The sequence below is a fragment of the Rhincodon typus genome, chromosome 27 (genome assembly GCF_021869965.1).
Source record: "Rhincodon typus isolate 14 chromosome 27, sRhiTyp1.1, whole genome shotgun sequence".
In the NCBI taxonomy this organism is placed as follows: Eukaryota; Metazoa; Chordata; class Chondrichthyes; order Orectolobiformes; family Rhincodontidae; genus Rhincodon; species Rhincodon typus.
In genome coordinates this window covers 9,830,274-9,843,983 of record NC_063358.1, presented here as the reverse complement: position 1 = coordinate 9,843,983, position 13,710 = coordinate 9,830,274, and the positions used below count along the sequence as shown (strand labels likewise).

The window sequence follows — 13,710 nt, the reverse complement described above, 5'->3', positions numbered from 1 at the left end:
GAGCATGTTCAGCTTTGAAGTCAGATGGTTGTGGGTTCAGACCCCATTCCAGGAACTAAACATGTAATCTCACCTGACAATTCAGTGCAGTACTTGGAGGGTGCTGCACTGTTGATGGAGAAGTGAACTGAGGCAGTGTTTGCCCTCTGGGTTGATATGAAATCATTTCATAGCACTGTTCAAAGAAGGATATTGGAGTTGGTGTGATGTCCTGACCAATCTATATTCTTTGGTTAGCATCACTACACGATATTGTATAGTCTTTGTCGGAGCTTGCCGTATGCACATTGGCTGTTGCCTGCCTTTCTTGCAGCTATTTTCCTCTCTCACTCTCATTTCCCCTGTGCCTCCCTCTTGCTGTTTCATTTTTGCTTTTTTTTTCCACTTTATCCTTTCCGCTGTAGGAGAGTCCAAGACCAGAAGGCATATTGTCAGAGAAAGGGGTCACCCATTTAGGACAGAGAAGAAGAATTTCTTCTCCCCAAGGGAGTCAATTGGTGGAATATTTTGCTGCCAACAGCTGTAGAGGCTGGGTTGTTAAGTATATTCAAGGCTGAGATACAAATTTTCGATCCTTAAGTGAATCAAAAGTTATCGGGAACAGGCAGGAAAGTGGAATTGAGGATCATCAGATCAGCCATGATCTCATTGAATGGTGGAGCAGACTTGATGGGCTGAATGGCCTATTTATGCTCAATGTCTTATGGTCTCTTCTATATGAGTGTAATCACATTAAGAGTAACTCCAGAAACTTAAACCGCTGAAGATATTTTCATTTGGCAGATGAGTGAATGATTTGCATATCAGAGAAAACCTACAGGAAATGCACAAAACCATTCAGTGTTGTCGAGTATTTGTCAAATTCTTTGACATTATTTCTGTCGCTTTCATTGTTAAAATCTGGAATGTACTGCCTGAAAATGTGTTGAATGCAGATTCAATTGTAGCATTAAAGAGGGAATTGAATTATTATTGGAAAAGAGAATATGCAGAGTTACAGGAAGAGGGCAGGAGAAAAGTGCTCTCTGAGAATTTTCATTCAGAGAGATGGTACAGACTTGATGAGCTGAATGGCGATCCCGTCGCTATAATAATTGTGACTTTGTGATGTTCGTTCTGAGTTGTGCAGTGTATTTCTTGCTACATTTCCTTTATCTTATTTTATTCCTTCTGCTGACTCCTTTTTATTTGAAGTGGGGGAAGCATGTTAGTTCCTCTGTTTGCATATATGCAGTGGGCCTCTTTAAATTTATTGTACAGAAGCAGACCGGACAATAATACCCAAAGCTGATTATTATAGCATTGCACAGCTCAATAGGAGTTTAAGAACAAATAAACAACAAACGAGAATGTTAGCTGCCAAAACACTGGAACTTTGACCAGCAAGTAGCACACATAGAAATGTGGACTGCTGCAGAATAGTAGAGTTTGTCAAGTTCCTGTTGACACACAGGTTTCCAGTGGGCTTCTTATCAATTATTGGACCCACTCCCTCTATGGATCTGGGAATGATGCCCATTCCTTCTGTTTTTTCTTTTATTGTAAATCCTCACAATCTCCCTCTGCCAGAGCCTGTCAGATTTTAAAATCCAAGTTTGGTACTTCCTACTTGCTACTTCAATCACTTCATTCTCTTTTTATTCATTCAGGTGACCTGCTTTTCATGTTGATTTTTCCCAAATAAAAATAGGTTGGAAATTAAATCTCTTTCTGCTTGTCTGTCACTTTGGGAGTTCAGTTTAAGCATACATTTTGTTTCCTATCGCTTCACGGTTTCAACCCCATTCTCTGCTAAGTTTGATGTTTCAATCCAGAGTTTTGGGGTTGTGTTGGTATAGTTGGACTCTCCATTCTCTGAACTGGGAGGTGGAGATCATTAGAGTTGCAGCTGCAGGCTGTCCAAGTGTTCAGTATCAACCACAAAACAGACTGGCTGTGATGCTTTCCCTGGTTGAATTCCCTGACTTTTGTGAATAAAATGTGACAAGTTTCTGTTATTTAGATTCCTAGTCAGATGATAAAAATTGAAACTAGACACAATTCCTTTTCTTGGTAATGGGTTTATTCACAGAATGTAACACAACATATCATCTACTGCCTTCTAATGTGCCAGCAGGCTATACTTTGTAGTGCTCTAGAAACCTAAGTAAAAAATTAATTTAACTCATTATTTCAGCAATATGCTTAACATACCATTTATAGTTGAGCTTTACAGTAGGGTGGTGCCAGTGTCTATCGAGCTGTACCTAAAAAGAGTGCTTGAGTGCTTGGTAGCTCTCTCCAAGCTTCAGATGTTGGCAATTTCATCACCTGATGACTATATGGCTTTGAGTATCTCCAGAAAGTCTGGTGAACCACTACTAAGTAGTACATTTGATCTGGACTAGGTCTCTGAATGTGGACATGGAGTGGCTGTATGGGGCAGGTGAAAGTGGCAACATGGAAGTCGACATAGGCTACTTACCTCAGGTTTGTTGTGCTCTTTACTTTGTAGCTTTCCAGGACATCCACAAAAGATTTAATACGGGGGTTCTAAATTCTGTAGATTTTGAATAGGTGAATGAGGAGAAACTATTTATAGACAAAAATAGAAATTGCTGGAAAAGCTCAGCAGGTCTTGCAACATCCATGGGGAGAAATCAGAGTTAACGTTAACTCTGATTTCTCTCCACAGATGCTGCCAGACCTGCTGAGCTTTTCCAGCAATTTCTATTTTTGTTTCTGATTAACAGCATCTGCAGTTCGTTCGGTTTTTATTTAGAGAAACTGTTCACGCTTGCGAGTGATCAGTGACTAGAGAATGCCAATTTAAGGTAATTGAGAAAAAACCTGAAGGCAGATAATATTCCTAGTTTTACGCAGCTAATTATGATCTCGAATATGCCACTTTTTAAGGGTGGCGGAAACAGATTCAATAGAAACTTTCAGATGGGACATGAATATGTACTTTAAAGAAAAAAAGCACTTGCAAGGATATATGGGAAAAGAGTGGTGGGAATATTTGGATATCATCTTAAAAAGGCAGCATAGCATGATGAGCAGAATGGCCTCTCATACTGTTTACATAAGAACTAGGAGCAGGAGTAGGCCATCCGGCCCCTCAAGCCTGCCCCACCATTCAATAAGATCATGGCTGATCTTTTTGAGACTCGGCTCCATTTACCCACCCCCACACCATAACCCTTAATTCCTTTCCTGTTCAGAAATTTATCTAGCCTTGCCTTAAACACATTCAGCGAAGCCGCTTCACTGGACAGGGAATTCCACAGATTCACAACCCTTTGGGCGAAGAAGCTCCTCCTGACCTCAGTCCTACATCTGCTTCCCTTTATTTTGAGGCTATGCCCCCTAGTCCTAGTTTCACCTGCTAGTGGAAACAACCTCCCTGCCTCCACCTTATCTATTCCCTTCATAATCTTATATGTTTCTTTAAGATCTCCCCTCATTCTTCTGAATTCCAATGAGTATAATCCCAGCCTACTCAGTCTCTCCTCATAATGCAACCCTCTCAACTCTGGAATCAACCGAGTGAATCTCCTCTGCACCCCCTCCAGTGCTAGTATATCCCTTCTCAAGACCAAAACTGCACACAGTAATTCATGTGTGGCCTCACCAGGACCCTATACAGCATAGCCTCCCTGTTTTTAAACTCCATCCCTCTAGCAATGACACACAAAATTCCATTTGCCTTTTTAATTACCTGCTGCACCTGCAATCCTACTTTTAGCAATTCATGCACAAGAACACCCAAGTCCCTCTGCACAGCAGTGTGCTGCAATTTTTTACCATTTAAAACATAGTCCATTTTGCTGTTATTCCTACCAAAATGGATGACCTCACACTTATCAACATTGTACTCCATCTGCCAGACCTTTGCCCACTCAGACTGTCTAAATCCTTCTGCAGACTTTCAGTGTCTTCTGCACACTTTGCTCCACCACTCATCTTAGTGTCATCTGCAAATTTTGACACATCACACTTAGTCCCCAACTCCAAATCATCTATGTTTGATTGCATGAAGTTGGTATTATTTCAAGGGTGGGCGGTAAAATGCTGTTTCTTTAACGTTTGCTTTTCAGTTTATAATTTCAGTTTGTCATTCAATGGAGAAACTTACTATTTCAGGGTGAGAATTCTGGAGACATGAATCCCATTTGCGCTTTTACCAGGAAAGTCAGGATTCACCTTTACCCTCATGTCCTGACTATATAGCAATGTGACTAAATATGGTTATAGTGTGTGGGGATGAAACTGCGAGGAAATTTTAAGCATTTTTGAAAATGATGAATAGCTTAATTGTTTCATCAGAGAACTAAGCAAGAAACCCTTTTCTATGAAAGTATGTCTGAGGAGGGCTGAGCATCCATGCCTCTTTTGGAGGCGAATGGAGTGATTATGGAGGTCTCTGTTCAAGCTTACTGACGCTCCTCATGGAGAGCTGCTGAGAGCCACATTCTACTGAATACCATACAGCAATTGTTGTCTTTGTCAGTAATAATGTGATTAGTATTAGTGCATTCTGCTTAATAATAACACAATTCAGTGGATTGGAGTCTAATGTAATTTATCCCAGTGTGGGTTGGGAGCAAATTCAGAAATCTGGATAAGAGTGAGAATTTATTTGTAAGTTGAATGTCAGTGTAGCAGCAAGAGGGCATCAAGCTGGAAGGGAAGCAGACAGCTTTGTAGCAATGAAGAAAATTTTGTAATGTCTCGGATGGCTGCTTTTGCTCTGCAATGGCATGTGCTTCATTTCCTAAGTGCCTGTCCATCTGTCTCTGATGCAGATGGAGCTCAAGGCTGTGGGTCCATCTACTCCGAATATTATCCTTGATGAAAATGGTAATGTGATCGACACTGCAGATGCTTCAGGGGAACCCATTCAATTTATTTTTGAAGAGATTGTCTGGCAATCAGAAATCAGCTTTGAAGAAGCTACCAACAAGCTGGAGACAACCATGTATCCATTTAAGAAGGTAACTAGTGAATAAAACGTGGGGACATAGGGATGGTGGAGGGTCGCTTAATGCTTTTTAGTCTTTTTTTTCTTTCCTGCATTAATGACTCAGCTGCCAGGCTGGACACAGTAAGCCTGATCACATTTTTTTTCCCCCAGATTTCATATCTTCCATTTACTGAAGTTTTCGACCGTGCGAAGATGGAACATAAACTTGTGCATTCCATATTACTCTGGGGTGCACTTGATGATCAGTCTTGCTGAGGTGAGTCCTGCCTTTCAATCCTGGATGTTTAAAAGTTGATACATTCTTGGCATGTGGGTACATTGACATTTATTGCATGTCCCTGGTTGCCCTTGGGAAGACAGTGGTAAACACTGTTCCTTCTAAGCTGGGCAGGAACCCAGACATTTCCATATGCAAGTCTATGCCTTTAAATTACCACACATGCAGGGCTGTGCAAAAGATTATAAAGAATCTGTACCACAAAATATTGCGCTGCCTTCTTAAACATTGAACTACAATGCTGTTAGAGATTCAAGAAATGTTTACCTCATTGTGAACGAGTAAGAGAACCATGGATAAAGCAATGACTTTGGATCAAATTTGCACATCTCCCAGTCATGAAAAGAGCTTATTTTCTGCTCCTTGTTCTTAGTTTTTAGATGTTTGCATGATCGTGATGACCAAATGAGGGTGCGAATCATACAGTGCAGAAGAGGTCCTTTGACCCATCAAGACAGAACCGTCAAAACTACGCTAAATTTACGCCAATCCCACTTTCTAGTACCAGGCCCATAGCCTTCACTATTGTGACATTTCACGTGCTCATCCAAGTACTTTTTAACCGGTTGTGAGGTTACCTGCCTCAACTACCCTCCCAGGCAGCAATTTCCAGATCCCCACCACCTTCTGGATGTAAAACCTTTTCTTCAAATCCCTTCTAAATCTCCATCTTAAAAGTCTGCCCCCTTGTTTGTGACCCTTCAACTAAGAGGAAGAGCTGATTTCTATCCACTTTGCCCATGCTGCTCAATCTTTTAGACCTCCATCAGGTCTCTTTGCAACCTTCTCTATTCCAAAAAGAACGTGAGTTTATCCAGCCTCTCTTCATAGAGAAAGCACTCCATCCAGGCAACATACTGGTGAATCTCTTCTTTACTGGAGGGCTCAATCTTAGAATCCCTATGTGCAGAAGAGGCTATTTGGCCCATCGAGTGCACTGACCCTCCGAAGAGACCTTCCTGTCCAGACCTGACCCCACCCTATCCCCTGTAACCCTGCATTTATTATGGCTAATCCACCAAAGCTGCACATCTTTGGACTGTGGGAAGAAACCAGAGCACCTGGCAGAAACCCACGCAGACACAAGGAGAACATGCATATGCCTTACAGACAGTCACCCAAGGCCAGAATCGATCCTGGGTCCCTGGCGCTGTGAGGCAGCAGTGCTAACCAATGTGCCACCCTCTTCTGTACCCCCTCCAATGTAATCACATACTTCTTATAGTGTGATGATTAGAACTGCACACAGTCCTTCAGCTGTAACTTAACCAAAGTCCTGTACAGCTTCAACATGACCTCCCCACTTTTATAATCTGTGCCTTAACTGATAAAAGCAAGTGTTCCGTTTCCTGCCTTAACTACCCTATTAATCTGTCCTGCTGTCATTAGGGATCTGTGGACAAGATCTGTCTGTTCCTCTGATCTTCCTAGCATCTGACCATTCATTGACTACTCCCTTGTCTTATTACTGCTTCCAAAGTGCTTCATCTCACACTTATCAGAGTTAAATTGTATCTGTCACTGATCTGCTCATCTGACCAATCTGTTTATATCCTTCTGTAACTTAGAACTTATTCCTCACTGTCAGCCACCACTTGGCCAACCTTTGTGTTATTTGCAAACTTACTTGTCAGCGCCCCCTCTCCCCTGACAAAAAACCCATCTACATATGCATATTATATATCAAGAACAATAAGGGACCCACGTTGATCCCTGTGGTATGCCATTGGACATTGGCCTCCAGTCACACAAACAGCCTTCTACCATTACGCTTTGTTTCCTACCACTAAGCCAGTTTTGGATCCAAGTTACCCTGGATCTGAAGTTCTTTTCCTTTCTTTATCGGCCTCCCACATGGGACCTTGTCAAAGGTCTTGCAGAAGTCCTCATAAACTACTTCAATTGCACTACCCTCATTACGCACTTTTTCATCTCCTTCCAAATTCAGCTAGATTTGTTAGCTATGACCTCCATCTGACAAAATCATTTTGACTACCCTGATCAAACCTTGCCTTTCTAAATGGAGAAATGCACTTGTGTTTGTAAAGTTTCTATGAGATACATGCAATAGGTTTATTGTTAAATACCTAGTATTTACAGTATAGAACCAGGCTTTGTTGCTGATTAAGTTCTGATTGAGACTCCTCCCATCCTTTCTCACCTGTATCTAACAACATAATCTGCACCCCAGCCCCACCCCCCGCTTCTCTTCTCCCTCAAATGTTAATCAAGCCTCCTCTCAAAAATATCAATCCTATTCATCATAACCAGTCCCTCTACAATCGTTGTATTCTGCGAATACAGACTTTTCTTCTGAACTCCCTATCAAATTTTTTGTTACCTATCCTATATTGATGACCTCTGGTTTTGCTTCTCCCCCACAACAGGAAACATTCTTTCTATAATCTGCTTTATCTTGACTTTTTATTATTTAAAAGACTTCAGTTAGGTCACTGTCTCAGCCTTCATTTTTGAAGAGGAGGAAAAGAGATCCAGCCTGTTAGCTGGTTTCTGTCAGGTATAATCTTGCAACTTTGGTGGCATCTTTGTATGTTTTTTGCACCCTTCTCCAACGCCTTCTTGGAATGGGCAGACTTTCTCTACAGGAGTACAAAATGGTTTACTTCCCAGCTCTGGTGTTTTGTGGGATCAGATTTCAGTGTTTTAATTTGTGCGAAATGAACTTATCTTTTATCAGTGCATTGCCAACTGCCCATCATTCTATTAACAAATTGAGCCTCTTTTTATTTCTTCTGTCTACACAGGTTCAGGGCGGACTCTGCGGGAGACTGTTCTCGAGAGTTCGCCCGTCCTCTCACTGCTGAATGAGAGTTTTGTCAGCAGCTGGTCCCTAGTCAAAGAACTGGAGGATCTTAAGGTAAGGGAGAGGAAATGCTAAGGATTAGTTGGTGAATTAGCAGCAAGCAGCATCAAACCTAGTTTCAAGCTAGACTTGTAGATAAGGAATAAATGAACACCATGTTTATTGATGCTGGTAAATTTAAGAGTGAGTAGGCAAAACATCTGAAAAACTGTTTGTCAGAATTAAAAAATATTGAGGCCATGAAGAAAAAGCACGGACATGTTTTCAGTCGATCACTCTGATGGAGCTAGTGTGAGCAGCATCGATGCAATAGGCTAAGTGTCCTTCTGAAACAAAACATCGTGGTTTGTAACAAAAATAGAAATTGCTGGAAAAGCTCAGCAGGTCTAGCAGCATCAAGAAGGGTCCATCGACCTGAAATGTTAACTCTGATTTCTCTCCACAAATGCTGCCTGACCTGCTGAGCTTTTCCAGCAATTTCTAATTTTGTCTCTGATTTACAGCATCTGCAGTTTCTTTTGTGTGTTTTTATCATGATTTATAAATTCATATAAATATTAAATTGTTGATCTGGAGTAACAGTACATGAAATTGTCATTTTTCCTTGGTGTTTCTTCACTATATGGTCTAACTTCAATCCAGAAACCAATTAGGATTACTTTGAGACCAGAGCCCCGAAGAGCTTGTGGGACATTTTCATTTCCAGGAGAGAAACTGACACTCCTTATCCCATTAATTTTGAGTTTTCTTCAATATATTGAAACTGTTCACAATTGAATTTGTTTGTCGGCACTGTATGCCAGTGCCCTGCGTATAATCAAATAAGAAGACTGGAATGTTTCAGTAGGGGTGTACTTGGGAGCAATAAATGTCGTTGCTGTTATCTTTCACTCAGTGACTTCTCTGCTGTCAAGAATGCCTGAATGATGCACTTTTCAATAGGTTCAAATCAAAAAAACTTTAAAGCCTGTTATGATGAAATCTGATTTTAAATTATTGTGAATTTTATTTTATGTCCTTTCTGCACCTCACATTTAGAACATCTTGATCCTGTTTAAATGTTTTTAATGTTACAAAATTCATACTTGCTTGAGTTTAAGTCGATGTAATATATTGTTCTCAGATTCTTTGTCCAAGGCTCCACATTTCTGAAGGAATAATATTCTAAATTTTAGAAAACAGTAATTAATTAGTATGGAAATCATAATTTATTTTATACTTTTTTTCCCTTCCCCCTAAATTCTGTTCAAATCACACACCATTTCAATGATTTGGGTGACTGTTCATTAGTGTTACTTCGTAACATAGGGCTCAATAGTTTGGTCCTGTTTTAACACTCCTCCCTCATCTCCATTTCTTTCCTCGTATGAAGACATCAGGCTTTTCAGCTTAATGTCACCACTTCTTCCCCAACCACACCAACGCCCCACCATCCACCATCATCTGAACTAAGCTGCAAACTCATTTGGGAATTGACAGAAGACACAAGATCACTTTGCTGTAAATTTCAGCATGTTGTCACAGGACCACTCAACAAGGTCTGCGCTCAGTTATGCTGTGCAACATTAATTGCATAATTTTGAATGAAATTCCAGTCTTCAGTATTTGAATGAAGGTGCTAATTACAATAGCAAAGGAGTTTTTATACAAATGTGTTAATACACAAGCTGTGATCTCAACTGAGTGCTGTGAGTGGAAAGTTCTGCTCTTTGCATCCTTAATGCTTGACTGAGCAATCAGTTCTTTTGGTAGTGGTTGGATTGATTAGCATGTTTTAAATTGTGATGAATCTTTCCAAAGTGTAGGTAAATGTGTTGCTGTTTGGTAACCCAACATTTTCATTCTTGACAGAGAAACCAAGACGATGAACATCATGCTGGGTTGGCCAGCCTGCATTTAGAACACTACAACTTTCCTGTTGAGATGATGATCGCTTTACCAAATGGCACAGTGGTAAGTCTGTAATGTTTATTTAAAAGCTGAGCTGGTACCTGAATGTTTAGATCTTATGGCCATTCAAATCCAATTATCTCTGTTGGAGGGAAAGAAAATCCAGAATTCTCTTTGTTGCATTGCAATTTTGGAAAAAAAAACCTTTAAATGTTCACTTTGTACCTGGGCTGACAATCATATCAACCAGGGTAGAAATAAAGTTGAATCTGTTAGTGCCATGATATTCAGTCATTATGGTTTGAATAGCTTTTTGGAGTTTCTTGTGACTGTTTCATACACTGGTATCTGTATGTTTTTATGGGCAGCAAAAGACATTCTGAGATTTAGAAGGGTTTTATTGTAAATTTTTAGTGTGTACTTCAGTTTCCAACTACCTTCTTGACGCTTTCCCTGTTCAGAAGCCAACAGCACACTGGAGAAGAAATTGCCTCTTTTAAGCAACCTGTTTGGACATGTTATCACACTACTCCAGGGCAAGTGGGATTTGAATATCAGCAGGTCTGGCAGCATCTGTGAAGAAGAATCAGGAGTTAACATTTTGGATCTGGTGACCCTTCCTCAGAACTGATGGTGGCTAGGAAAATGTCAGTTGATGTGCAGAAGATAGGGTGGGCGAAGTGGGTAAAGAGTAAATGATAGGTGGGAATAGAGCCTAAAGAGAGAGAAGACAGTTGGATAGACAGGCAAAGCAGCACTTGACCTGCACTTCACACAGTCTTGTCTATTGCTTTCACTGTTCACAACATGGTCTTCTCTACACTGGGGAAACGATGCGTATACTGGATAACCGCTTTGCAGAACATCTGTGTCCTTCTTGCAGGAAAGACCCTGCGCTTCCAGTTGCCCGCCACTTTAACACACCATCCTATTCGCTGGCCAACATCTCTGTCTCAGGGTGACTGTTCATTAGTGTTACTTCGTAACATCGGGCTCAATAGTTTGGTCCTGTTTAACACTCCTCCCTCATCTCCATTTCTTTCCTCATATGGAGATATCATGCTTTTCAGCTTAATGTCACCACTTCTTCCCCAACTGCACCAACGCCCCACCACCCACCACCCACCACCCACCATCCACCATCATCTGAACTAAGCTGCAAACTCATTTGGGAATTGACAGCAGACACAAGATCACTTTGCTGTAAATTTCAGCATTTTGTCACAGGACCACTCAACAAGGTCTGCTCTCAGTTATGCTGTGCAACATTAATTGCATAATTTTGAATGAAATTCCAGTCTTCAGTATTTGAATGAAGGTGCCAATTACAATAGCAAAGGAGTTTTCCAGCAGTGTTCCAGTGAAACTCAGCACAAGCTGGAAGAACAACACCTCATTTTTCACTTGGGGACCCTGCAGCCCTCCAGACTCAATATCGAGTTCAATAACTTAGGGCCTGAACTCCCCATACCCTAGACCCCAATCCCACACACCAGGCCTTGTTATTCACATAATTTGCCATTACACACTACCTATTGTTAGTCACTAACAGTGTCCATTAACAGCTATTCACTTTCCCAGCTAGATCGTTATCCACTCCTTGGTCTGTTAACTGTCTTCTCTCCTTTGTCTTAATATTTTCCTCTACCTGTCCTGAAAGAGTGATTTGAAACACTGCACAGTCCTGCCCTGTAGTCACTTGCAATTATGTTCTTTCTTTATGTTGGAAGCCTAGATAATGTGAGTTGCCATTGGAACCGGCACAAATCAAAACAGAGCAGAAGGAATTTAGCTGTGCATTTGGCTGTACTGTAACTGATGCGGGGAGGCAACAACCTAGTGGTATTATCGCTGAACTGTTAATCTAGACACCCAGGTAATGTTCTGGTGATCTAGATTTGAATCTTGCCACGGCAGGTGGTGAAATCTGGAATTAAGAGTCTAATGACGACCAGGAATCCATTGTCGATTCTCAGAAAACCCATCCAGTTTAAAAATGTCCCTTAGGAAAAGAAATTTGCTAACTGCCAACGTGATATCGACTGCCTCAATTTCTCCACCCCACTCACCCACTCCAACCTCTTGCCCCTCCAAACGTGCAGCATTCCACTCTCTCCGCAACAATCCCTGTTTCACTATCAAACTCGGTGGGGAAGTGGTAGTCTGGAGGGCGAACTTCTATGTCGCAGAGGCCAGACACCAACTCTCCGACACCATGTCCTACTTCCCGCTTGACCACAACCCCACCATGGCTCATCAAGCAACTGTCTCCCACACTGTCCATGCCCTTGTCGCTTCCGGTGATCTCTCCTCCACCGCCTCCAGCCTTATTGACTCCAGCCCCACACTGCCCAGTTCTACCCCTTCCACAAGATCCACAAGTCCAAATACCCCGCCGACCCAGCATCTCTGCATGCTCCTGCCCCACCGAACTCATCTGTCCCTGCCCAGACGCCATTCTCTCCTCCTAGGTCCAGGCACTCCCCACCTACATCCAGGACACAAGTATCACCCTCCATCTCTTCGGAAACTTCCAGTTCCCTGGCCCCAGCACTTCATTTTTACTATGGACATCCACATCCCACAAGGACAGCTAACAGGCCCTCAGTTCTTTCCTCCCCAGCTATGCCTGCCTCTTTGTTGGTTATGTTGAACAGTCCTTCTTCAGTACGTACACCAGTACTGTTCCCTAACTCTTCTGCCGTTACATCAATGGCTGCATTGGTGCTGCATCCTGCACCCAGGCTGAACTGGAGCAGTTCATTGACTTTGCGAACAACTTCCACCTCTCCCTCAAATTCACTTGGTCTATCTCAGACACCTCCCTCCCCTTTCTTGACTTCTGAGTTTCCATTTCTGGCAACAGTTTACAGATCAACATTTACTATAAACCCACAGACTTCTGTAGCTAACTCAATGACACCTCTTCTCACCCTGTAGTCTGCAAAGATTCCATCCCACTTCCCAATTCCTCCATCTCCATCGCATCTTCTCTGATGAGGAGATGTTCCACTTCCAAGCATCCGGATGTCCTCCAGTTTCAAACAAAGTTCTTTTCCCCCATCTGTCATCCAAACAGCCCTCCACTGTGCTGCCTCCATTCCCCGCTTCACAGTTCTAAACCACCCCTGCCCCCAAAATAATAAAGATGGGGGGCCCCCTTGTCCTCACTTCCCATCCCACCAGCTTCTGCATCCAACGTATCATCCTCAAACACTTCTTCCAATTCCAATTAGACCCCACTACCTGGAACATCTTCCATTCCCCACCCTTCTCTGCCTTTTGGAAGGACCATTCCCTTCACCACTCCTTAGTTCATGCCACGTTCCCCACCAACCACTTCAACCACCTCCTCCCCCCACCCCCGTACCTTCCCCTGTTACTGTAAAAGATGCAACACCTGCCCATACACCAGCTCCCTCACCTCCTTCCAGGTGAGACAGAGCTTCACGTGCATGTCCTACAACCTACCTAGTCTACTGCTTCTGCTGCTCCTGACGTGGTCTTCTTTATATCGGTGAAACCAAATGTGGACTAGGTGACTGTTTCACCGAGCATCTTTGCCTGGCCCGTAACGGCCAGCCTAACCTCCTGGTCACCGCTTATATCAACTCCACACACACTCCCTCCCCCACCTCCCCGCACTCCCCCATCGCTGCACTCCCCCTTCCCTGCATTCCCCCTCCTCCCACTGCTGCCTCTGCCCGCACTCCCCCCTTCCTCCTCGCTGCACTCCCGTGTCCTCCCCCATCC

The 13,710-nt window shown here is 42.6% G+C and overlaps 1 protein-coding gene across 2 annotated transcripts in view; it reads left to right on the top strand.

Moving 5' to 3' along the window:
* selenon (selenoprotein N) overlaps nucleotides 1–13,710 on the top strand; it is a 35,365-nt gene that overhangs the window by 17,024 nt on the left and 4,631 nt on the right. For both annotated transcript variants that reach the window (XM_020526595.2, XM_048613074.1), the window contains exons 7-11: nucleotides 2,388–2,469; nucleotides 4,788–4,976; nucleotides 5,117–5,222; nucleotides 8,009–8,121; nucleotides 9,919–10,020. In XM_020526595.2, the coding sequence (XP_020382184.1) occupies nucleotides 2,388–2,469; nucleotides 4,788–4,976; nucleotides 5,117–5,222; nucleotides 8,009–8,121; nucleotides 9,919–10,020 (592 nt within the window). The remainder of the gene's footprint in view (nucleotides 1–2,387; nucleotides 2,470–4,787; nucleotides 4,977–5,116; nucleotides 5,223–8,008; nucleotides 8,122–9,918; nucleotides 10,021–13,710) is intronic.